This window comes from Chaetodon trifascialis, chromosome 15 (genome assembly GCF_039877785.1).
Source record: "Chaetodon trifascialis isolate fChaTrf1 chromosome 15, fChaTrf1.hap1, whole genome shotgun sequence".
NCBI lineage: Eukaryota > Metazoa > Chordata > Actinopteri > Chaetodontiformes > Chaetodontidae > Chaetodon > Chaetodon trifascialis.
The window spans coordinates 2468453-2495620 of NC_092070.1; the positions used below are offsets into that span (position 1 = coordinate 2468453).

The following is a 27168-nucleotide window of genomic DNA, read 5'->3' on the forward strand; positions in this document are numbered from 1 at the left end:
TGTCTGTCACTTCTGAGTGTTCTAATTATTTTTGGAAAATAAAGACTAATAATGCACCATTAATACTGAATGTGTACTAAGCTGGTCAACTGTTTTTATAAAGCCAGCTTCACCTTGACTCCAGAACAACAATCTGCAACATTTTTTCTGAATCTTTTCATGTAAAAACAAGATGTGTCTTACAAAATTATCAGCCCTCTGGAGTCTGCCTACTCATCAATGACAACAATGAGCAGGTTATATTTATAATAACCTAATTTTATTTATATATAATATATTCATTTATAATGTAGAGACAAGCTGAGTGTTTCTTTTTGGTATTTTGCATGACTCGAAAAGTTTGCCAGCAAATGATGGCAGTTCTGAGAGAGAGAGAAAGGAGGGAAGAAGGGAGGGAGAGTTGCATTGTGGCTGCAGTCAGCATCCTTGATCGCCTCCAGTAACACATGTCAGAGAACTTCAATTCATCAAAAGAATGAGAGAGAGAGAGAGAGAGAGAGAGAGAGAGAGAGAGAGAGAGAGAGAGAGAGAGAAAGAGAGAGTGATCAGCATTTTTTTTTTCAAAAAAACAACACATGCACATACACATAGCTGGACTCACTTGCTCTGTATCTCTCTCTCTCTCTCTCTCTCTCTCTCACACACACACACACACACACACACACACACACACACACACACACACACACACACACACACACACACACACACACACACCACATATTAAAAACACACACAGACCATATTCTGCCTCCCTCATGCTCCAGCGATCGCAGTCACACTGACTGCTGGCTTGCCTCCACATATGCGCGCGTGCGCGTATGTGGAGGCACACACACACACACACACACACACACACACACACACACACACACACACACACACACACACACACACAATCTGAGTCAGGCTCACACACTGACTCTCATACTCTGAGTCACACACACTGCAGCAGAGCTCCCTCTCTCTCTCTCTCTCTCTCTCTCTCTCTCTCTCTGCCAGCGCTCGTCCCGCCTTCTTGCGAACAGAAAACACTCGGGTCTCCATCGTACGGGACCGGCTGCTGCTTCCTTTGAAGCTCCATCTCTCTGCTCACTCTCTACCAATCATTCACTCTTTTTTTCTTTTTTCTTTTCTTTATCTCTCTGTCTTGCTCATCTTGCTGCTCTCTCTCTACCTCGCCGTTCAGAACACGGTTGTATATCGTCAGGGTTGAGGTGGTTTGTGTTGTCCGTTAGAGGAGGGAACATGCAGCATCCTGGAGGAACATGTGTGGCATTACCCAACGTGGACGCCTGTCCTCAGCTGTCCTGCGCAGCCCTCACCTTTATGTATTTACAGCAGGTGAGTGTGTGTGTGTGTGTGTGTGTGTGTGTGTGTGTGTGTGTGTGTGTGTGTGTGTGTGTGTGTGTGCGCGCGCGCGCGCGCGCGCGTCTCTATGTGTGTGCGTGCTTGCGTGGTGTGTGTGTGTAATTTTGAATTTACATGTTGTATATATGCCATTGTCTGCTGCTGCTGCTGCTGCTGCTGGACATGGGAAGTGGAGTGGAACAGAATATTTGCATCCTACTTACTGGACAAATAAGAGAAACAAAGAGTGCGTGGATATCTAGTATCTGTAAATGCGTGCTGTCAGTTTGTACCATTTTGAGAAGCATCAGTCATCTTTGTCTTGCTGTGTACAACTGATACTGGAGTCTCTCCTCCAGCTGTTTGAAGATGAAGCAGTGGAAGTCTACTTCTGGAAAGGTTTAGTGATGTTGACATCTGTTAGTTGGAGAGGCCATGGCTCAGGACCATCCTGCACTATATTCTAGTTTGTTTATATCCTATGAAGACCAAAAACGTTTTCTCCCACTTTAACAGCAGTGCCAGAACATCTTTTTCAGAAAAGTTTGAGCTGTGGAAATTTGTAGTTTTATAAATATGTTTTCTCCCACCTGATTATAAGTGAAAATATGCCATTTTACTGCAGTGTCAAGAGTGCAGACAAACCTTTAACTGCACAAGAAAGCATAATAAACTTAATTTGTAGATATCTAGATTGTTGTCCAAACAGTTTCATTGAAGAGTGTTCCTACAGTACGGTCCAGTCCAGTGATTGTGTATTTGGCTATTTTGCTTTGTGTAAGGTTAGATTAAAATTTTAAGGTTAATATTTGAGTTAGGGTCTAACTAACTTTTATGTTCATGTATGGAAGTCTGTGGCTGCCAATATTATCTTTCAATTCAAAGCACAATCAAGCACAATGTTTTAATATCTAGAAGGGAAAGCCAATTACTGCCATAACTTCAAAAGAAAAACATAATAATAACACATAAATAAATAAAAATGAAAAGTGCCCTTTTCATGATCCTCTTCCTTAAAGTTAAGTTAATAATTGCTGGACTTTGACAGAATTTGCAAAAGAAGAAGAGAGAATCTTGCCATTATTATTTTCTTGTTTTTAATTAAATTCAGTTGGGCCTCTACAGTTATGTACATACTAGATTTAGATTATATTTATGTTGTACATAATATGTATGGAGTTCAATACAAATGTATATCACAGATATTATTCTGTCATAGTTTAATTATTTATTTATTGTTATTTTATTATAGCTTACTTCACTCCAATTTATTATAATTGCATTATATACTATTATGATATCACTGTCATGCTACAAACTGCCTTACTGGCTTTTTTTTCTCATAAATATCACAGCAATTTTCATAAAAAAACATTTTTCTTTAACATTACAGCAATAGGTTATTGCAGCATTCTATTGTCAGATCACTGTACAGTACAGACATATTATTTCCTCTAATTATTCTATCTGTATAATAGCTTTCTAAATTTGATGTAAAACTGTGTATCAGTTGCATTGTGTCAGCTTGCTTACATTTTTGTTCTATACGATACAAATTTCGCTATCCTCCACCTTAATGCTTTACTTTTCACTTTTGATTTTGCTACTTGTTGTTGATCATCATCATGTGATGATCTACAGTTATCTCTGGGAGGGTCATATCATAAACTTATATACAAACACACCAATTTACAAAATGTGTGCAAAGCAAAACAATGGTGATTTACAGAAAAAAAAAACAACCTAAAACCACCTACTGTACCATATTTGATACATTTATTTGTAATGATCACATGTTGCTTCAATCAACCAAAAGTTCATCTTGAAATAGTAAAAATACAATTTTTAACCTTACTCTTACTATAAAAAGTAGCAAAAAGACTAGCTTGTTAAATCATGTAAGTCACAGTAATGAGGCAGCCATCTTGAATTTGGTGTTCACAGGATCTCCACATCCTGCATTGCACTGATAATCCACTCTGAGGCAGTTAATATGAGCTAACATTTATAGAAGTTTATAAGTTTGTCAGGTATTTATTTATGCTGTTGATTATGTCCCAGTATCAGAACTTCATGCATCAAATTTGATACAAATGGCATTACATGATGGAAGGATTTTATTCAAACACTGACATGCATAAACTTCCATACATACCATGCTGTTCTGCACTCCCATGCATATAGTGAGAAAAACATTGTAATTGCTTAATGCAAGCATGAATTTCTTGTCAGATCAGACTTCTTCACAGCAGCCACATGTACAGAAGCATGCAACACAATTTTAGAGACATGTCAATAAGTCAGACATTTTCTTACATTTTGTGAAGTAGTCCCTACCTCTGTCAGAGAAAAGAAAACATTGCCATTGTTTTTTTTTTTCTTTTTATCTATTGGCAGTAAACAGTAGTTTATTTACTGTCTCTCCCTCAAGTAAATAAGGTTTAGGTTAACATTTTAAGTATTTGTGTGTGTATTTGTGTGTAGAAGAATGAATATCCAAGCAGCATTTATCAGAATATAGAAGCTGTAGAATGAAACATGATTATGTTTGTGGGAGTAATGTTTACTCCTTGCAGGTTGCTCCTGCTGCTGTACATTTGCCTCATGTTCCTCCATCATTACACAACCCACAAATCAATAAAGAGCTGTGATGAGTCCCAGTAGATGGCGCTACACTGTTACACATCCATCACTGTGTATTCTATATGGTATCAGACTTTTAGCAGGGACTCTGTCCTTTTCCATAAAAACACCTGCAGAAAATGATATGATATGATATTGCAGAGCCTGGGCAGGGGTTATAGCTAGTACAGTAACACACACACACACACACACACACACACACACACACACACACACACACACACACACACACACACACACATATAAATAATTTATTTACTTATATTTAGACCAAAAAAAATGAAACAAAAACTGTAGAACCAATCATTTCTGAGTGATAACGTCATAATATGACATATACCACTCTTTTTAATTGACGATTGGACAGGTTTAAATGATGAGCTAAAGCAGTAATTGGGGTCATAATTTAAACTTAATGACTCCTCCATTGTTATTGTATTCTTTTCCATTTCTTTATTGGTTTGTGGTTTAGTCTTGTAAACGACATATGCTTTCACATGGGTTTTTTGTTGCAAAAGAGTTACTGTGGGTGTATTCATGTATGCATGTCAGTGTAATGTAGCAAAACAGGTTTGAGTGTGGATTAGGCTTCTTATTGTTTCTTCTTCATTCATTCATGCAAAATAAATAAAAATAAAGAAATCACCCAATATTAAGAAGATTTTCAGACTTGTCAATACCAGTAAATTGGTAACTAAATGTTACCATTTGGAGTGCTTTTGTGGAAACAAACGCTGGGTCACTTTCTGACTGTGGCCACACATTTGCCTCTGGCTGAGGCTGCATGATTGTACAACAGTGCAGCAATGGTTTTGTGCTCTTACACATGTTTACAGCTGTTTGGTACTTGCGTCTTTTGAGTGACAGCATCACACTGTGAGGTGAAGTAGAGTTGGCACCGTGTCTTAAAGCTGTGGTTGAATTCAGTTATAAGTTTTGATATTGGGGAGTTTGTTCCCAGTTTAGTGGTTACACCACAAGTTTGGGTACAACATGCAAACTGTTATTCTTGTGATCCTGTCTGAATAACTAACCACATGACCTAATAACTTGTTTACTACAGGAGATATTGGTAAAAGAATGTTAGCTATGAAAGTCCTCTCACATTCCCTACGTTAATATGTGAGCTCTCAATGCATCATGAGCTATCTAATAAAGTTAAACAGAAGACAAACCGTCATTGTCCTATCACTCAGAGAAACTGAAATTACTTAAAGTATCAAGGGGAGCAATCTTAGAAATCGGACTCATTGCATTAGCACAGAGGAAGACTCTGCGACAGAGAGCCATCAACGCCATCAACACACACACACATACACACACACACACGTGTGTGTGTATGTGTATATAAGACATAATTCAACACTTTCATACAAACTTTTGTTTATTTATAGGGGATTTTGCATAGGCAATGATATATCACCTTTAATTATTATGTCAGTAGTTACATCATAAATTCACATTCAGGCATATGTGCTTTAAATCACATTTCACATGTAGTGAATTGAAAGCAAACCAAAGGATTTCTCGGATATTTCATATGTGAAAACATGCACTATATACTGTATAGGTGCACTTTTCATAAGTGCAGCATTTGAATTTTTATATTTTATCAAAATTTGATTCAACTCTGTAGTAAGTGCAGACAAGCAGAAAATTGTAGTGCCATTAAAGGAGTATGCGGAACATATTTGTCACTGCATTAATTTAATATTATTTCCCTCTCACACGTGTGCAAATGCAACCCCCATGAATAAATGATGATAAAACAATAATTGGAGCTTCCTCACATGCAAACAGTAAAGTGAAATACATCTTATATGCTGCTTTAAACACCACATTTGCTTCATTATTTGTTTGCAATGAATTAAAGTTTTTATTTGAATTATACCGTGTTTGCTGTCAGAATGTAAGGATTTGGGGAGCATGTAGTGTGGTTTTATGACCCAGTTTGAGCACATCGGCATTGTGGGCCTTCTGCCGCCACGTTTGGAAAGCAGAGGCAGAGAGAGAAAGAGAATGTAAGCGAGAAAGTAAGGAGAAATGAGAGTGTGACTGAGCAAAAGCCTGAAGCAGAGGAATATTTTAACGGCACTCCTGGATGAAAGAGCTAAATGACGACCAGAGAAAATGGCTTCTGCTATCTGACAATTTGTCATTAAGCAACTTTCCTCCAATAGTCTCATTCCTTTATCCAGCTCTTTCATCCCTTGCTACACACTGTGAGACTGTGTGTATATGTGTGAGAGAGCTTTCCAGATTTCGCTGTTTGGGTATTCCAGATCCTGCTAATGCCATGTTATGCTAAAGCATTGTCTGTGTGTGTCTCTGCATGTATGTGGTCGTGTGTGTGTGTGTGTGTGTGTGTGTGTGTGTGTGTGTGTGTGTGTGTGTTGCCTACATGGGGAATCTGGGTCTTTGAAGCTATATATAGTTGAGCCATGTAAGACATTTTGAATACATCTGAAGGCATTTGGGGATTCTCTCTGTCTCTCGCTGTGTATGTGTGTAGGTGCATGTGTGTGCGCGTGTAGTTTGAGACAGCACTGAACATCAATTATTTTTGGTGTACGACTTGATTCACCCTTTGATGATTTCTCGATTTACTTAAACACATGCATTACATGTTTTTTTCTGTCTAAAGAGCGCAACAGTCTACCACAGAAATGTGTGAAGGAGTGGTTCATTATGAACACAGAGTCAATCTTTAATGATGTACACACCGTGTTCCCCTGCTCATGTGTTTGTGTGCATGAATGTTGTTGGGGGAAATCAATTGTGGATATGTGCTCACAGAAACAGCAGAGAAAATACCAAAAGACTCCATGAGAACTGTGACGTATCTGAAAAATTAGTGATGTTCTCACAACAATAGATGCACTGTTATTGTTCCACATTATGATCTCAACACTTGTGAACTTGTGAAGGATGATGGGAAGAATTTTAGTATTGAAATATGACTAAGTTTCAAATAAATGAGGGCCAAAAGAAACGAAATAAAGATTGCTGTATAATAATGGCATGATAAAAAAAAAATAATGAGGGGGGTAAAATTACCTGTATTATAATAGCTCACATGTTACTTTCATTATTATTTCATTTGTCTTTGGAGCAGAAATGATGTTTTGCTTCACTGAGCTACTGTCAGTGAAACCCAACACTTCCTGCAGAGGTTTCACATTAACAGCCTTTTAGAAATCTAAGATGGCAACAAGGATGGGTGTCCTTTTCATTTGGAGTCTCTACTGCGTTTTAAATTAAACCTTGTCTATTTTTAAATCAGAGACATGATGTTGTGTTGTCATTCGTCATCAGTTCTGCTGGGCAAGCAGTGACACTGTACACGTCATTCCACTGCTCTGAATGGATATTATTACGATTTCTTTAAGGTATTGTTGTAGCTCACCTGGCAGAGTGTGTGCCATGTATCAAGGCTGATATATGGCCTGGGTTTCATTCCAACCTGGCCGTTTTGCTCTTGGCTGAACTCAGGTGATGTAGTATAAAGAGCAAGAAAGTCAGCATATAGAGGAAGGAGAGGTGGATGGCTGGGACAAACAACCACAGGACTTTGACCCAGGAGACCGCTTTTCAGACACACTAAGGGCAAGCTTCGTCTAAAAACACTGTGAACTGTTTTCTCTAAACTCTAAAATTCTGAAACCTTAATGAAAGCCAGTGTGACCATGGTTCATTATGGTGCATTAGCTATGTTGAGTAAGTCTCTGTGGGTTTCTTTTAGTTTAACATGATCTGAAGTGAGTTGGGCCCTTGGTATTGTTAGAAAAAGTTGTTGTCAGTATTGGAAGTTGAAAGGACCACATGGGCTGCTATGGTCCTTTAAGATGACATCTCCATTATCACCTTCTCTTGTAGAGGGGGCTGCTTTTAAATCTTGATATTATCTTATTTCTGCTCCAGTTTCCTTTAATCTTGTTCTCTTGTTTTCAAAACAAGTTGAGTCTGTAATATTATGGTATTTTAGTAGATGCACAGTTGAATGATGTGTGGATGTGTGGCGCTCCCAGGTAGCTGAGGCATCCCTGGTTCAGATCTGGTCGGGGGCTCTTTCTACATCTCGTTTTCCCTTGTTTCCTTTCATTGCTCAACGAGTTTGCTTCTGTGTTTTTGTTGTATGTTGATGTCGCATCTAACTGAGGCACTTTTTCATCTTTTTTTTTTTTTTCCCCCTGCTTAAACTATTCAACACAGCATGCCAGCCGGTTCAGGAACAAGTGGCTTTTCAACCAGTCTCTCCACTGCAAGTGGGCTGTGTATGCTTTTCACAGAGCTGCGTGTTGTAGGGGAAAGTGAGCCCTTGTTGAGAAGCAGCTCTTGTTCAAAGAGCGGATTAAAAGTACTATCGTCAGACCTGCACAGAGACAGAGCCAGAGCACGAGGTAAGAGAGGGGAAGATAGTGTCTGTTACAATTTGCAGCAAAGGTAGAAAGAAGCTCTGTGCCCATTTTTGCTCTCTTTTTAGGATTCTTTTCTTTAGCTGAATTCCAACCATACAGAATACACTTAATGGATATACATCCTCTCAACCCAACACCTTAAATATAATGCGATCCTTAAAGGGAGGGATAAGTTACAGTATGGCTGTTTACAACTATAATTGTTACTCATTAAAGCATAAAGCTGTCAATATTTTACATGTGTCTTCTCATCAACATTCCCATGAGACAATCCAGACCAACAAAAAGTTGTGTTATATCTTATTCCCCTGCATCATAGAGGTCCGTAATTGTCTCTAAAAAAGATAATAGGCACCTGTTTTAGGAAATGAATGAAGATAGACTGGGGATGCAGGCTGCACACAGCTTTCTCCCTCCCTTCAGCATGTCAGCATAATTTCCTTATGATAATTAACGTGTTTTCATTTTCAACCATATATTCTTTTAACAGCAGCCTGGAGCTGGAGCTCAAACAAATCAGTTTACAACATGATCACGTCAAGTTCATTTTCATTTTTATTATTTGCATTCGAGGGGCTGGGTGAAAATATTATGGTACTTAGTAGAGATCGACTGATATGGATTTTTCAGGGCCGATACCGATAGCCGATATTTAGAACCGATATTCGCTTGCAGCAAAAATTTCAATTTTGGTGTCAAAATTTAGAGTAACACACCTGGGATTAGAATGGATACAGTATACTGTTTGTTTGTTTTGTGTACACTAAAAAAAGACCTTAACTTTTTGTAAAATAACACAAACACAAAATCTTCATTGAAATGCCTTTAAGTTTAATTATTAATAAAAAGTGCAGGGGCCTTCCAGCAACATTTCTTAAAACTCACTCAAATAAATAAATAAATAAAATAGTTCCCTGAATTTTTGAAACATCAACAAAATGAATGAACTGAACTGTTCTGAAATTTGGGTCTGAGTTAGTACTCCCAGTTCAGTAGCAGGAGGCATGCCAGCACCACAGTTTCATTTTCATTTCGTTTCATTACACACGTGAGCTGTAGACGTGATGGTAAATTAACTGATTGAAAATAAAACACACTAAGAATAATCTCCTCGACGTGTGCTCTCTGCCTGACTCATATCCCTGGACTTTACGAGTGACGGGCAAAAAGACGATCATTTAACACCAGTAGGTTGCTGCATCATAGTTTCATAGTCATAGGCGACTGTAAACAAACAAGGACACGTTAGCATGTAGTACTGTTAAACTTATCGGCTATAATCACCTCCAGTGTTGTTTATTGATAAACCAGGAGCCGCCCCACGGGCTGAGACACGTTGGGGGATTTATTATTCCCCCAAAGTAACGGTAACCAAAAGGGCCTATATTATTATTGTGCGTCTGACCACAGCTATAAAGCGGTTGCGGCAGGTATAAGGAGGTGTCCATTATCAGAATGGACAACACTGAGGCGTGAACCGTCCGACGTGAAGCGTAATTTAGAACAATCAGGCTATTTGACCGGAACTTTTTTTTTTAAGTGTCCTACAACAGTTTTTAACGGACACCCTGCAGCCATTCAGAATCAAGTATTCACCCAGACCATGCTATAAGCCTTGTTGAAGTTGTGAACAGTTTCATCTCCAGAGCCAAACAGCGGAATTCAGCAGGTTTTCCTCCCTTATACTTGCTATAGTCTACCTACCGGTATGTCGTTATGTCTTTTTTTAAATTTTTTTTTTCAGGTCATGTTCACTTGGTTATGTCTTTTTTTTTTTCGTCATATGCTTGATGTGATTATACAAGTAGGTCGGTGAAATGACAACTCTGGTCTTGCATGTTATCACTGAAATTTATCATAAGGTTGTAGTATTTTTAAAACTTCATCATAGAGGGTTTTTATTGCAGACTGACTCTGTTGCCTTATCTCCGCTGCATCACCGGAGCAGTTGTCTGCTTCTCCTTGTCTGTGGCGCTGCATGTAGAGACTTCAGTGTCGATTGGCTGTCACTGACTCACTTGTGCCATGTAGCCAATCAGTGAGGGCTGTGGGCGGGACATTGTTACACAGCCAAGAACGGTGACTTCAAGCGGAGAGACGGCTGCATCAGAGCCAACGGAGCGCGTTTTAAAATACATTAATTAATTTGATCAGTTATCGGTGGAAAAAACGGGCGATGCCGATGATCGAAAAAATGCCGAATATCGGCCGATATTATCAGCCAGGCAGATAATTGGTTGATTCCTAGTCCACCAGCAGTGGATGCCTGTGCTGCAGTTCTCCACCTTCTTTATCATCTTTATTGAAAGATAGAGACTTTGTGGAATCTTCATCATTTTGTTAAATATCATTGACGTTTTAATTAGGATACGCAATCTTAAAATCTTGTTATGAAAACAAATAGTACATACTGTATTTTCCTTTAAGCACAATACCTGCTTTCATACACTGAATGAAATAATGACAAGATTTTTGTACAGGGAAATGTGAAATGGCAGGTAGCCATTTTAGATTTAATTAGAGATGCACAGTATTCTTCCAAATGAAACTGTGTAGCAATTACTGCATGTGTGTATGTGACTTTCATCAGACCAGGGTTGGTGTCCTGTGTGAAACCAAAAGTGAAGGTCAATTTCATTTGTAACCAGAGTAACATAACCTAATTTATGTAACATGATACGTAATGTACATGAGTAACATACGCAGGTATGCCTAAACCTGATCAAAGTGCAACAGTTTCACATTAAGCAAGTCTTTATTATTGTTCTCAGCAAATGTTATTTGAAAGTCTAACTAAATTTTGCTTTTAAGTGGTTAACTGGGGAACCCAAGGGCAGACACACAGAGATTGGGATGGTATTTGAGGATTTGAATGCAAAAGAATGGGTAGCAGAGCTTGCAGAGTCTATGATCTGATAGGTGGATGTGGCAGAGCTGAATTTTTGTAGGATGCTTGATTGCAGAATGGGATGCAGCTGGAGGTGCTTTGCTCTGCCTTCAGCAGACCTCTCTCCATTCAAACAATCACACAGACACACAGGGAAACAGGAAGAAAGAGAGACAGACAAGAACACAGGAGACATAGGGGATATCCCAAGTCTCTTAAAATGCATCCATGTTTCTCTCTCTTGAGTTTTTTCCTTGGTCTTAGTCCCTCCCACCAGGGATGCATGGAGAGACACAAAGAAAACCATGCGAGGAGAGAAGGAGGAAATATGTTTTTAGATAAATGAGATGTCCTTTCCTCTGAAGCATTACATGAAGCCACATCCATTTCTGATGAAGGCGACAGCTGATCACAGCTGGATCACCTGTCAGTCGGCTGTAAAATCTTTGGAAACTTTTAATGAATTTGTGTCTGCACACATGTCTACTATACCAATAGGCACCCAGTTATCACTGCTACCTGTTAAATTAACATTTGCACATGAAAAGCAACATGCATTCTGTATTTATCCTGTGAACTGTGTTCAGCTCAGAGGCACAGGAATAATTTCTATTGAAGAATATGATTTTGGTGTCTTTTGAACACTGGAAATCATTTATTAGCCTAGATGTTGCAGGGATATTGCAATTATGTAACCCACATCCCCGATGTTCAGCAGCCTCAAATGTGGCTGAATGGAAATGATGATAAATGGTGTAAAAAGTGTTACTTGCAGACTGACAAACTTACCTAGTCTGTCTGACTTATTTGCATCCATAATAAAAGTTAATGGGAGGGAATCATGAATTTTCAGATCATGAATTTTATTTATTTTTTTATTTTTTTATTATTATTATTTTTTTAATTAAGAAAGATGTTTGTGGTCTTTTTGTCTTTCTGACTTTCAATTAACGCACAGTAAATAGTAAATTAATAAATTAGAGGAAGTTTTCAGAAACCTTTAAACTGTAGACTGTAGTGTGGACGTAGCCATCGAGGCAGTTTTTTCTATGATCCCTGACTTGCTTTGTTCTTGTAGCTGTTTTGATTCTGACTTGCATCAGTCTTGGCCACCGGTCCGGCCTATCACAGTGTCACTCGGTACCACTCACACTCACTTTTTCTTTTTTCTATAACCAGCAATCCAGAGGACTCTGCAGACTGAAGTTACAGTATATCACAACACTCAACTCTTACTGTGACCAGCAGTATTAAGAATACTGAACAGTTTGTTTGTTATTAGTCTTGTGCCTTATTGGAAACATTCATTTAAAAGCTAAACATGTAAAAGCCATTAAAACTAAACCTGTTTTGTGGCTATAAATGATAAGAACACACCAAGTGAGGCCAATGTTTTGTCCATGGAACACACCGAGATTCTTTTACATATTTAAAATGAGTAGACTTTGTTAATGGAGAGTAGAGCAATTGCAGCAATTGTAACTTTAATTGATTTGCTGGCTGTAAAGGACAAAAACTAATACTGAATATCCTTCAGGAAAGTGTATCATTCTCAACATTTCAGGTCAAACTGTCAGAACTAAATAAATGATATTGTTTTGTCTACTACATTTAAATCGAATAGGGTAAGCTAAATAACAAAAAAGCCTCTCTGTAAAATGTATAAAATATATTCCAACAGCGTCACAAACTGCATTCTCCAAAATGATCATACAGTTGAATCAACACCTCTAAAACAGTTTTAAAACATTTCAACATCACAGCCTTAATGGAGGGATGATTCCTTGCAGGGGTGCTGTATCAGACAGAGGGGATTTTCCTCCTGATGTGACAACATCTCCTGTGTGCGTGTGCATGTGTGCTACATTGCGATGTTTCCTTCCTGTACTGACAGTGAAACAGATTAAAACTGGATTGGAATAAACAAACAGTTGTAACATGTAGATTGCTTCTACGTTGTAGTTTGCTTTCCATATAATGCAGAATGAAGTTTAAAATTAAATGTATTACTATTATTTCTATTACATAAAGCCAGGTCTCCATCCAGTGCAACATGTGCAGTCAGTGACATGAAGTTGGCATATTCGCATTCCTGCTGAGCAAAGCGCTTTGGATTTCATGTTTCCTGATTTGCATTCAATCACTTGAAAACCTAAAACATGTTTGAGTTAGGTGGTCACAGCCACTGGTGTCTGTAGAGATGAAATCATGTGAACATGCTAATAGCTTTTGAGCAGCTTTTCGCAGCAACCTTTAAAGGCTGAGATGGTCACTCCTTCTATAACCACAACACTTTGTTTTTCTTTAATGTTTATATGTTTGTAGGAAGAAGGAAAGGACAGGAAACTGGAAACCCTCTTTTTATTGTTTTATCACTCTTGTTGTTATTATTATTTGTATTATGTTAAGCACTTTGTATTGCATTTTCTGTATGAATTGTGCTAGATAAATAAACTTTGTTATTATCATTATTATTGTTATTATTATTATTATTAGTAGTAGTAGTAATAATAATAATAATAAAATAACTATTAGGTTGGTAGTTGTGTAGCTGAGGCTTCTTCTACTCCTACTCTCTCTCACTCACACACACACACACACACACACACACGCACACACACACACACACACACACACACACACACACACACACACACACACACACACACACACACCAGCTGTTATGCTCTTGCTGACCTTATTATCTTGTTTTTTGACCATCTTCCTCCTTTTATTTATTTATTTTTTTCTTTGAGGTGTGTGTGTGTGTGTGGGGGGGGGGGGGGGTGCAGGGGTGCAGACTGAGGCTACAAGGAAAGAGATTGTCACATGTAGTACAATAATAACAGCAGTAGACTTGACTTGCACGTGTCAAAATCAGAAAGCAAAAAGCAAAAAATTACAGCCATACGTGTCTTGAGCAGGAGGAAGAATATACTCTATATAGCTTGACTTTGTTGTAACCAAAAAATAAATGAAAAACTCGACTCATGAGTATGGGATTGTCTGCTTCAGTCATGTCCCACTGTGAGCCAGCAGGAGGCCATGGGAAACAGAAAATGAAAGTCTTGAAAAACTAGAATTACCACCAGTTGCAGTTTAAATTCATGTCTGTCCAGACTCATGCAATATATGCAGTGAAGACTGAAGAATTTAATACATTTCAGTGTATTTTTTTTTTTATTATTAACGTATCACCATATTGACACGTATGATTCTAGTGAATCATTTCCAGTCAGAAACATGCTGTCTTCACTTAGAGACCATTTTTCCAGAGGAGTCCAGAGGACTGACAGAGAGCTTCATCACACTGAGCAACAACAATCACCTGAAGCTCAGTATCAGGAGAACCAATGAGCTTGAGGTGAACTACAATGCTTTAAATACGGATGTGGAAAGTAGCTACAAACTCTAAACATGGCTCCTTCACACACATCTTCACCTCAGCAGCACAGATTATCTCTACGATCAGCACAGTTTCAAAGGGGACCTCCAAGATTAGTGTCACCAATTCAGGATCTGAGCAAATGGTAAATATAGTCACAGTCTCCCCGTCTGTTCCTGAGTTATCGTGTTGAATAATGGCCAGAAAAGTGTTTCTGCACAGCATTATGACATTATTATGTGAAGCTGACGTTTGACCTTTTGGATATAAAATGTAATCGCTTCATTTTATCCTATGAGACATTTATGTGAAATTTTGTCATAATTAGATTATGAATTCTTTAAAAAAAAATATATTTTGTGTTGTGTTTGACCACAAAAATCTAATCAGTCAATAAATATAAGTCAATATTTGCACCAAATTTAAAAAAAAATCCCTCAAGGCATTTGTGAGATATGGTGTTCGCGAGGATGAGACAAATGTAGGTTCATACAGAGGGATGGACGGACAGCCTGGAAACATGATAACATAATGACATGCGCTTATATTGCTGCTCTTTTGTCTTGTGTTGTTCTTGTGCTGAATGTGCTGCTCCTGTAAGCTGACCTCATATGCGTCTTTTCATTTGATGTAGTGCTCATTACGGCTAACACTGAAGTCTTTCATTGTCTCATTTAATACTAACCAAAACAGTTTAATTGCTGTTGAATAAAGCTTCTCTCTTCTCATCTTCTGTAAAAATTTCCCTTCTCCCCTCCCATGTTTTGGGCCTCTAAATAGAAACCCTTCAAAACAACTCCTGCAGACAGAAATGAACAGAACACTACATATGTACTTTGAGACAATTACAATCACAAAGACAGTTCTAAGACTGACGAAACCAAAGGTGAGGCTGTTGCATAGGTTAAGAAGATGGAAAAGGCTCTTCTTTTTGTCTATTTTTTTCTTTTTTTAAATAAAGGAAAACAACCAGTGTTTAACAGTCCAAAACTTTGAAAATAACAAATCCTGACTATAGCAGTGTAATTCCTCAGTAAAGATCCCTCAGATTTATTTTTGAAAAAAGGCTCAGTAATTTTTTAGATGAAAATAGCTGGCCACAGTTTTTATCAAACAGTACTCAAACAGGAGGGCATGGTGCATGTGTTGGAGACTATTTTCAGTGGAGGAGTAATCCACATTTTGTGGTTAAGAGAATGTTTGAGGCAGCAATATGGTGTATGCAGGATTGAGGGACTGATGTTGACTACTCTTTCTTCAGTTAGTCCCAGCTTTCTAATAGTAATATCATTTGAAGCCTGTAGTGTCCCTCTAATAACTTTCAGTCAACAATGGATCTATCATAATACTTTTCAATTTTTGAGTATGCAGATGGGATTTTACTTAAAATAAGAAAATGTGGAATATCACCAGACTTACACTTCAACCTTCTACACCACCTACTATTGAAAGAGGGAATGCAAGAAGAGAAGTCAGAAAGAGAGCAGAGGAGTGGAGCAGGATAGAGATGAAGGAAAGGGGTGTGGGTAGTGGTAGACTCCACAACCTCATTATGTCTGTTGGCATTTTAACTCCTTTTGATGATTTAGTAAGAGGAGAGGAAGGAGGAGGAGGGGAGGAGGAGATGTGTTCTCCCCTCCATCCATGACACCATTTCAATCCTCCACTCACACATCCCTCGCCCTGCTCTCCTCATGACAGAGAGGAGAGAGAAGAAAGAGAAGTGAGTGTCTTTAATTTAGAGGGATCCCAAATGCGTGAAATCCTTTATGCTATCTGGGTCACAGTGTGCCTTACAGGCTGAAGAAATACACACACACACACACACACACACACACACACACACACACACACACACACACACACACACACACACACACACACACACACACACACACATTGCCAGCCTGCTGGTTTGTTTGTTAATTCATTTTGTGAGTGTCTCTCTCTGTTACTTGCGGGGTATGTATTGTGTAGGTAGCAGTGTTGTCCTCATACACCAGGCGCTATGGTATGAGTCAACCCAGGCACTCAGCACTGCAGTGTCAACCCCTTAACGTGCTGTTTTCCCCTTAAGTAGCTTTAAGGTTACAAAAACTCTACGCTGTCTGACAGTATCATATACACTACAGGGCCTAAAGCATGAGAACTGAAAGAAACTATATGGGCACCCGAAAGCTACACCCACGCTTTCTGAACATGCCATTCCAGAACTGTGGGCATTACTCCACTGCCATAACAGTCTCTGCTCAGCTGGTAAGGCTTTCCAAGACATGTTAGAGCGTAGCTCCAGGAATTTGCTCCCATTGACAGATTCAGAGAGGAATTTCAGTTTCTTTGTATCTTATTTTATTTTACTTTTTACATCGGCTTCCAACAACTGTAATTGATGTTCCAGTTAGGGAAAGATTGCTGTACTGATTAATGAAAAGACAATTGTTAATCTCAGGTCTGTGACCAGCAGGGACAGAAACAATCTGTTGGCACAAAATAAGAAAGATACTAGTCGCTTTTTCTCTTTCATTCTTCCTGACAGTCAGAGATGGGAGAAATCCAGGTATTACATGCTGTTTGTGGCAGTCATTCAGACTTCATATAACCGCAGTTACATGTGTAACTCTCCATTCGAATTCATTTAATGGCCACTATGAAAACTTTAATTTAAAAAAATCTCATTAAAATTCCAAATTTTGTCTTCATTGGAGTAACACAATACTCAATAATGTCCTATTAAACTTGAAAGGAGGGAAAGAGAAGGTTTAAAAAAGAATTCTTAGACCTAATGTAAAGAAATTTGAAATCATTTTCTGACTCTTTTCTCTCTCACACACACACTAAGACAGGTACCAGTGCAGTCATCTCCACCCTCCTTGATCAGATTATTTTCAAGTGTTGCTCACTGCATATTTAAATGGGTGGTCCAGCTCCACCTCTCTTAGGGGATGGGGCTAGACCTGAGCTGGGGTGTGGGGCTGGTTGTAGAAGTGGAGCTAGACAAAGTGGGCTCTGCCATGGTCAGCTTCTCATTATATTTGCAGTTGTGATTACATCATGTAATGCTTTTTGATGAACGTGTGCAGTTTACATTACTGTGAGTCAATCAAGCACTGATGCTTCTTAATTTAAAGGCTCCAAACGATCTGTTCCACAGCTATACTGGTCAAACTTAATTGCTCTGATCATGGCAACACAAAGTTTAGTGCAAATTTCATATATTCATTGTCAGTGCAGTTTGCATGGAGCAAAGCTAAGAGAAGTTTTATTCAAATGTGGCACTGCACAGCTGTATTTTGGTAAGGAGTGGCTGCTGGATAGTGTGTCAGGAGTACACATACATCTATTGAGAGTACACTCTGTTCCAAATATAGGCTATTTTGACACTGCTTTAAAGCCTGGTTTCTGCTCCAAAACACTGAATTCTATCTTAAGAACATAAAGCTTACTTAACCTGCATAATCAGTTGTTTTTGCCATTTTTGCTTGCATTTTTAAGTGGCTCCTAACTTTAACTGAAACAAATTGGTCAGTGGAAAATCACATTGGCATGTTTTGCGAAAGTCGGAGCAGCTAAGTGGGGAGCGTGATGTGACAGATGGAGTTAGTGCTGCCAAAATGAACATTATACTGAATTTTTCAGGACAATAGTTAAACATGGAGGAAGTGTAGCGTTCGCATTAAGTAGGTAGCAGGTGAAATTAGAAATTATTGTCTTGACCATAAACCTGTTCCAAATAAATGGTTGGTTATCCCTGTCAGTGAGGTAAGTATTTGACTTTATGAGATTTTACAGTATGTTTTTTACATTTCAACAAATCTACACCTACAACTGTTACTGTTTTTACTGAAGTTTATATTGAAGTTAACCTCAATGGACATGGGACATCTTTGACAAGAACAAATTGCAAAAGGCAAAAACAAATATGATCGCACAAATTGGAATTGTTGGCATCTGTGCAGTGAACATTATCTGGTCATACAGTATCAAAATATTGTGCTCAGGCAAGATGTTGCATCCCCCTTGGCTTCAGGGTGCTGTTTTCAAGCTCAGTCTGACCTTTGACCTCCCTGTGAAGACAGAAAAATAAAAATCAATGAAGCATCACATCATTTCTTGATATTCTTTAAAGGAATTCAGAGCTCTGAAGCATGCTTGCAATTGAATTCCTGTGTTTCACAATCGATCAATGCACATCACAGAGTTTCACTCATCCCTTTTTATACACACACACACACACACACACACACACACACACACAAACAAACAACTTACAGCAGGGTACACACAGTATCAGTGTGTGTGTGTGTGTGTGTGTGTGTGTGTGTGTGTGTCAGGCGACACTCGATACTTGACATTCAGTCATGGAACTGCACTTAAAACAATAATTGGAAATGTTCTTAGAGACAGAGTAGAGTAGTTGTAATGTGATTTGAGAGTACAGTGTTTCTACTGTATGAGTTGGTGCACGTATGAGTGTGTGTGGCGCAGCTCCATCCAAAAGAGATGGGGAGAGAGAGACAGAGAGAGAGAGATCTATAGAGTGAGAATTCTGAGTGAGCTGATACACACAGACAGACACACATACACACTGGGGGAAATCACAGAGACGGATGACCCTCATGGGTGTATTGATATCTCTCATGGCTGAACAAATGGAGCAGTTGAGTTGCGTTCACTGACATCGATCTGAAAACTGTTTAATATTCCATCTGTGGCCTCACCTGGGTAAGCCATAGAGTACAGAGATATTCTCTCTCACACACACACACACACACACACACACACACACACACACACACACACACACACACACACACACACACACACACACACAGACACTCTGGTTCATTGCATTTTAGCTGTTAAACAATAGTCTGCTGCTGTTTTTGTTGACAATCTTTTTGTGACAGTGCTGAGATTATGATGTTAATGGTTAGTTGATTATGTTTATGTTCCGCTGATAGTGATAATGCTTATATCTCTGTAGGTGTTACTGATGACTGTGATGGTGGTGATGATAAGGTAGTCAAACATGGATAGTATTACACTAATCCTTCTACAGGGCTGGAAAATGGAAGAGATTGTAGCTGCCATGTACTGTGTGTGTATGAAAGTGTTACATTTCTTATTCCTATGTGCCAGATATTAAAAACACATCTGTGAGCCACACTTTTGCTCTTCTGACATGTTCCTTCATTTCCAAGAAAAAGCTATGGTTTATTTTGACTCAATTGCACATACACTGTACACTACACACTGCATTCACAGAACTGGAGTTAACTGCGATTTTGCATGATGAAATGGCCACAGTTTTAAACATGTGGTTTACATTGTGAAATGGTCACAGCATGGTTAGGTTCAGGCACTAAAAGTCATTGGTTAGCTTTAGGCAACAAAATATTTGGTTAGGTTTAGGGAAAGATCATGCTGTGGGTTAAAATAAGTATGCATGTTAGGTAACTTAAGTTACGTATGTTACGTTAAATTAAAACAAATCAAGGTTTACCTTTGATTTAACACAGGACATGAGTACTGTGCTTTTTTGACCCTTGCATTCACCCCCTTTCCTCCATACACTGACTTTATTACTACTAGTATTAGTATGTCCACTAGAGTTGGCCCCCTAACAATACATTTAAATATGGGTTGGCTTGAACAAACAACCTATACACCCATTTTTTACATTTATTTTACTTTTATTTTTTCTGGGGCAGAGGGGGATCAGGAAGCTGATGACTCATTGCAAATGTGGCAAGGACCTGTAGTTGGCTGTTCTACAAGCCGTATGGAGATGCAAGACATATCCATAGGGAAACTTACAGACAGAGGGATGGCACAGAGAGAATTGTGGATTACAATGAAGTGTGCTATTTCAGTCCCAGAACAAAATGTACAATCATTTTGTGTATTAAAAAGGTCAAAATATGTAATTACAAAATTTGATTAGAGACTAAAATCAGCGGCTGAAAGAAAAACTCTGTCACTGAACTTTTACTCTTAACAGGTTTTTTTATCCAGATGTAACAGAATGAATTAAATCTTTACTGCTATATCATTACAATGTATAAAAATCACGAATTCATGCCGGAACAGGCAAGCCACCCCAAGTTATATGTGTATGAGTATGCAAGGTTAGGTATCCAGTTAAGGTACTCTAAATGAATCTGTGGAATTTCTTGTGCAATACCACATTAGTGTGGTGGATCCAGTTCTGGTCAATTGGTTGGTTCACCACTTTGTTCAAGACTGAATTATCTGAACAACTATTGCTGTGCAGTTTGCCACAGATATCGAGGGTACCCACAGTATGAACTGTTATAACTCGGATCCTATGACTTTTCATCAAGCATCAAGTCACAATTTTAATTTGTTCAATATTTAATCTAATACCTGCAGAGCTAATGCCATTCCCATCAGCGTCAGCTGTGCTTTGTGTTCAATGCTACTTAGCAAATGTTAGCATGCTAACACAGCAGGTTTAGATCCTCCAGTTGCACAATGAAGTGTCCTTGGGCAAACACTTTGAGTGGTCAGAAAACTAGAAAAGAGCTACATGAACGGAGTCCATTTAACATGCTAACATAATCATGGTGAACATGTTAAACATCCATCCATCCATTCATCCATCCATCCATCCATCCATCCATTTTCTCCCGCTTATCCGGGGCCGGGTCGTGGGGGAAGCAGTCTGAGCAGGGACGCCCAGACTTCCCTCTCCCCAGACACTTCCCCCAGCTCTTCCGGGGGGATCTCGAGGCATTCCCAGGCCAGCCGTAACATGTTTAATAATGTTAAACATTATTCCTGCTAAACATTAGCCTGTTAGCATTGTCACTGTGAGCATGCCAGCATGCTGACAATAACATTTAGCGTACCTAAGAAAAGCCTCCCAGAGCCTATGTTTACATAGTTTTTCACTGATATGTTGATATTTCCTTGAATTAATACAACATTATTTCATTCAGCCTTATTTTAGTTCTAATTCTTCATATGAACATATAGTTGTGGCTTCTCAACAGCAGGTTTATCATCTTATTAAATCAATACATAGGATCTATATGTCTGTGTGTCCCATCCAGTGTCTCTGTTACTGCTATGAAGCTAGAGACCACAGTTTATGTTTGTATATTCAGCACCACCATTGGCAGGCAGTTCAAAAGTATACATTCAGCAATGATTTTAAGTCAAAATACACCATGAGGAAGGTGGAAGCTAATGACTTCATACTCACTAAATATATTTTATATCTGTTCATGTGCTTTTGTCTCTTCTCTTCTCTTCTCTTCTCTTCTCTTCTCTTCTCTTCTCTTCTCTTCTCTTCTCTTCTCTTCTCTCTCTCTCTCTCTCTCTCTCTCTCTCTCTCTCTCTCTCTCACACACACACACACACACACACACACACAAACACACACACACACACACACACACCAGCAGGTAATTACCAATATCTGCCAAATCTGCTGACATGGCAACATGCAAATTTGATGTTGTTATGGTCTTTGAATAATGACTGTGAAGCTGCCATACATTTTCTGCTGCTTTCTTACAGCTTCCTTTGATTTTAATTAATTTCTTTCTTCATCTATCACTTTCTTTCTTTCCTTTGTTTATTTCATCTGAACATTGCCTCTTTTGTTTCCTTTGGTTTTATTCCGTTTCCTTTTCCTTTCCTTTTTCATTCTTTTATCTTCCCTTCCTTTACCTAACTATACCTTCCATTTCCTTTTCTATCATTTCATTTTTTTTCTTTTCTTTATCAAGGAAAGAAACACACCACACCACAGAGTCTTAATTTAACTCTTTTTGGAGTGTTGGCACCTTTACACTAATTTAGTGTACTTTTTGACTCTTTTTGAAGTTAAAATTTAACACTTCTTAACACCAACTGTGTTAGTTTTTCTAAACACTTTAACGTAGTGTTAGAAATTAACACTCTCAGAGGACCATTTCTTCACTAGTGTTAATACTATAACACTTAAAAAGTGTAAATATACAGTAGCTCTTATATATTCCTAAAAATTACTGTTTACTTAATTACTGTTTAATTACTGTTTACTAAAATAAAGGTGGTCATGTTTGGTGTTTTAAAACATTTATTTTAAAACTTGCACCACATTTAAATAACATTAAAACATGTAACAGTAAGGCACAATGTATGTCCTCTCATTCTCATTAGAGTATTGCTTATCAAAGGGTCTATAGTAAATGTTCCTAATTTTGCTCCTCTATACAGTATGCATGAAAGTGTTCATCTAAGTACAGTGTGTCAACAGTACAGCCTACTATGAAAGCATGCTGCTCATGTATTATGATATTACAGATTTTCTTGAATACAGGTCATGGGATGTTCCAGTGCATATAAACAAATCTATCTGGTAATCTGTGCCATAATTTCTTACCCAACTTGTAGTTGAGACATCTGAGCATGGATCTAAATGTAAGGTTTGACAGAGTAATTCTCCACCTTCAAAACCACTTTTAAAATTTTTTACAGACTTTTTTTAAAAAAAATTGTGTTTTGCTTCAAATCACATACACCACATATGTATAAGAGCACCAATTTTTTAAATACACCTTGGATAATGAATCATTAAGTGGTGTTTGGGAATCAATTTATTATCAGGAAACAAGTTTTTGAATATGTTATGGTGGTCACAGATCAAATGTTTTAGGTAACATATCATGCCATCAGTAAGGACAGGGGAGAAGACTATATTAACAATTTGTATCAAGCGGAGCACGAAGTTCCAGTGATTATTGTCTCTTTCAACCACATCACCAAAGTTTCACTACACCTGTAGTTCTGTCTCTACGTGTATCCATTCTTACACCAAGGACAAATTCTTTAGGGTCAACTATTTCCCATTTTTCATCATAATATTTTTGTCTCTTTGTCTCTGTGTTAAATGTTGAAAAAGGATTATTTAATTGATTTAAACTGTGCTCTGTTCTCTTATAAATTTCTGACTCAGTTGCAGAAGAAACTGCTTCTCGTGCTTTACTTTGAACATCGCAAATAACTTCCTCCATTGAACAAACTGTTGTTTGGACAGCGTTTTGAGAAATGCCAGAGGTTTGTAAATGTGACACAATTGATCCGCATATACTTTCAAGCAAGTTCTGTGTGATAACAGGGAAACCTGTAACATTGATACAGCAGAAGTTGTTGGCTGATCACTTGAATGTTCAAACTGGAAATGTCTTTGTGGGGCCACTTATTGGTTAGTAACCGGTTCATCATTGTACTTATGAACCGTGTTAAGGTGCTTTCTGAAGCCATTGTATGTACAAAAAGATTTAGGACACCCTTGCTCTCCACATTTCAAACGCAAATTTTTAGCTGGATAGAATCCATGCTGAAATTTTAAATGTCGACAAAGAACTGAACAATTTTTGTGGTGTATTTTACAAACAAAACATGTGAACATTCTTAGACAGTTTTTAAAACTGTGCTCTGACCTTTGTGAACTGGTGCCATTTTAATGATCTTGCAGTAGTTTTGCTCTCAGTTCCTTGACTCGTGGGGTTTCCTTTGTGTTTCCAACATCGATATTGTACATCGTCGTTTGGATGAAAGTGTAGAACACAGAAAGCGCTTCATCATACCGATGTATGAGCGTTGCATGGGATAGCTTTCTGGTCCACAATGATGAAGAACCTTTGGATTTTCTTCTTTTGTTCTCCAATGCAGAGGAGGAAAGGCTGTTTTGAATCAACTTTATCCAGGAATGTACTGAGGCTGGCTCCTTCCTGTAGTTTGAATGACACGTTTTGCATATACTTAGCACTAGATCATCAGAATCAGAATCAGATCTTTTTTTGTAATTTCATAACTTTTACAAGAATTTCTTGACTGCAGGAACCCTGGTGTTAGTACAAAGTGATGGTACATACCTTAACAAATCTGACAACATGGTTGGCTGCCTATGCTGAGCTCATCTTGGGTGTTTTTTTCTGGCCTCTTGATGTAGGGGGGCAGGAGATGCAATAGCAACAGGAGAGCAGATATATCACTATCCCAGCCTTGGAAACAAATATTTGAGACAACTAAACAACAACAATATAAGAAAACTTCTTGCTTATTACATGTGTCATTTAACTAAAAACAACAGCCCTGTGATAACTACTCCCTTTAATTAAGTTGAAATTATTATGTTTTTTTGGATAACAAAATTCAACTTTGTTTTCTTTATTATTAAAATGACATAGAGATGATTTCTTTTATTTCACGACATCTAATTTAGTTTTGGTTTACTGTTTCATATTGGAAATAGACGGATTGCCTGCAGCTCCTCAACATAACGACTTGAGGGAAGACTCTGGCATTCTGCAATAACTTTGTTCTTGAAATATGAAGGCCACTTTGCAAGAAACTTTCCAGATACTTGGTCCCCAAACATCATGGAAAAATCCTGGTCAATCTTTAAAGAAAGATACAATGTCCACATACAGTTTACAAAAGTGAACTCTGCATTTATCCATCCATCCATCCATTTTCTATAGGTACACCCTGGACCGGTCGCCAGGCGATCGCAGGGCACAAACACACAACCATTCACACTCACACTCACACCTAGGGGCAATTTCACCAATTAACCTAATGAGCATGTTTTTGGCCTGTGGGAGGAAGCTGGAGTGCCTGGAGAGAACCCATGCATGCACGGGAAGAACATGCAAACTTCACACAGAAAGGCCCGACCCGGGAATCGAACCTGTGCAGCCCAACTCTGCATTTAGAAGTTTCTATGATAATCTCTACATATCCTTACCAGTCCAGGTATTTTGAGGAAACGAGGGAAGACACCCAAGACTGAAGCTGCATCCTGGTCATGAACCAGCTTCTGTCTGTACTCAAAGGTGGCTCTCATCTTCTCTTTAACCACAGATTTATCTGCTGAGTGTCTCATTAGAGAGGGAGCCTCCCTGCAGTCCTCACCAAGCAGCTGTTCATCGGTTAACAGAGATTCTCGTTGTTTTGTTGGCCCGTCCTGGAAATCAGGCCTGACATGCCCACGGAAGCCATCATGGGTGTTACGTTGGACTGTCTTAAGTCTCCAGGCAAGATAGCCAGTATTGGTCTCAGGATCATAGTAGTGCTCCTGCAAAGGAATACACACACACATCACAAATATAAAGTAGGGATACATGATGCTGGATTTTTTACAGACAGTTTCTAACTCTTGTGGCTGACTGCAGATGCCAATTCTGATAATGTGTGCATTTTTTTAATCTGATTTCAGAGAACATCAAATCTCTCCTGTATTGGAATTAATATATTATGCCTACTCTTATCATGATGGCCCACTGACAGATGCGGACATAAATACAAGGTTTCTGAAAATGTAAACAATGACTGGGCAGTGTAAGAAAACTACTTCAACTTAGGTTATGGACATTGCGTTGAACATTTTGTTGAGCACTGGGACATAACTAAAGCATTATTTTATTGGCCTATCATATTGGCAGAGATGTTGGTTGTGGGCCAATGGTAATGTTTAATTTTAAAGCCATTGTCAGCTGATATCAAGGTTATGCCAATAATATTATTATAATATTATATAATAATATTATTATATTATAATAATATTATATTAAAACTTACATATCCATGTTTTGAGTAAGGATCTTGGAGATATGGAAAAAGGGTCACAATTCCCAGTGCACAACTGGCCCGCACACTGACTGGTGGAATCCTCCTTTTGAAACAAAAATATTCATTAGATTTGTGTCCAGTTGTGATTTCCTTTGTCATTTTATCAAAAGTGATTTCTTACCCATATGATTCTGTCATTTCTGCAACCAGAATGTTGACCACCTGTTTGTGTGTTGAGTCTGACAGCCTTTTAGTTTTGTCATACTCTTTGAAGATTTCTTCACCCTTTGGATTAGAGCTCAGAACAGTTTCAACCTTCTGCAAAGACATTTATTTTTCAAACCATTAGCTTCATGCTTCAAACATTTTCTTTGCAATTTTTGTAACATTTAGTTTAGTTTGACTTATTACATTAAACTGGCATGAGTTGCATGATAATTGTTCAAGTGCTGCGCATCTAATACATTTTTAGATGGTTTTAAGGTTTACCTGTCTTGCTTCATCGCGATCCAGCTCTGTCAGGGCCCTCTTGTTGTTCTTTGTGGTTTAGAGGATAATAGTAGAATCTGATGAAATAGAAGAAGCTGGTGATGCTGCTGAAAAGTCTGGCAGTGAAGCTGGTGATGCTGGGGGGATTGGCACTGATGCTGGAGATGCCGATGCATCTGGCAATACAGATGACTTTGATTCAGATTCAACCAAAGTAACAGCAATACCTAAAAACTGGTCCACAGTGGAATACATTTAAAAAAGAATAATTTATTGATTAGTAAAAAAAAAAATCATGACAACATAAATCTTACCTGCTACTGGGTACTGGCGGTATGCAACCTTGAAGTTTTGCACCCCTGACTTGATCAGCTCATCAAAGATGTCTGCATCAACCTCAGTGTCTG

General features: G+C 38.3%; 1 protein-coding gene across 5 annotated transcripts in view; it reads left to right on the forward strand.

The window, feature by feature from the left end:
* Window positions 1-949: 949 nt before the first annotated feature.
* The window catches only part of rbfox1 (RNA binding fox-1 homolog 1), a 205712-nt gene continuing 179493 nt past the window's right edge, over window positions 950-27168 (forward strand). For 4 of the 5 annotated variants that reach the window (XM_070981949.1, XM_070981955.1, XM_070981951.1 and 1 more), the window contains exon 1: window positions 950-1344. In XM_070981949.1, the coding sequence (XP_070838050.1) occupies window positions 1249-1344 (96 nt within the window). In that variant the 5' untranslated portion in view covers window positions 950-1248. The remainder of the gene's footprint in view (window positions 1345-27168) is intronic. The other variant, XM_070981950.1, reaches the window with a different exon arrangement.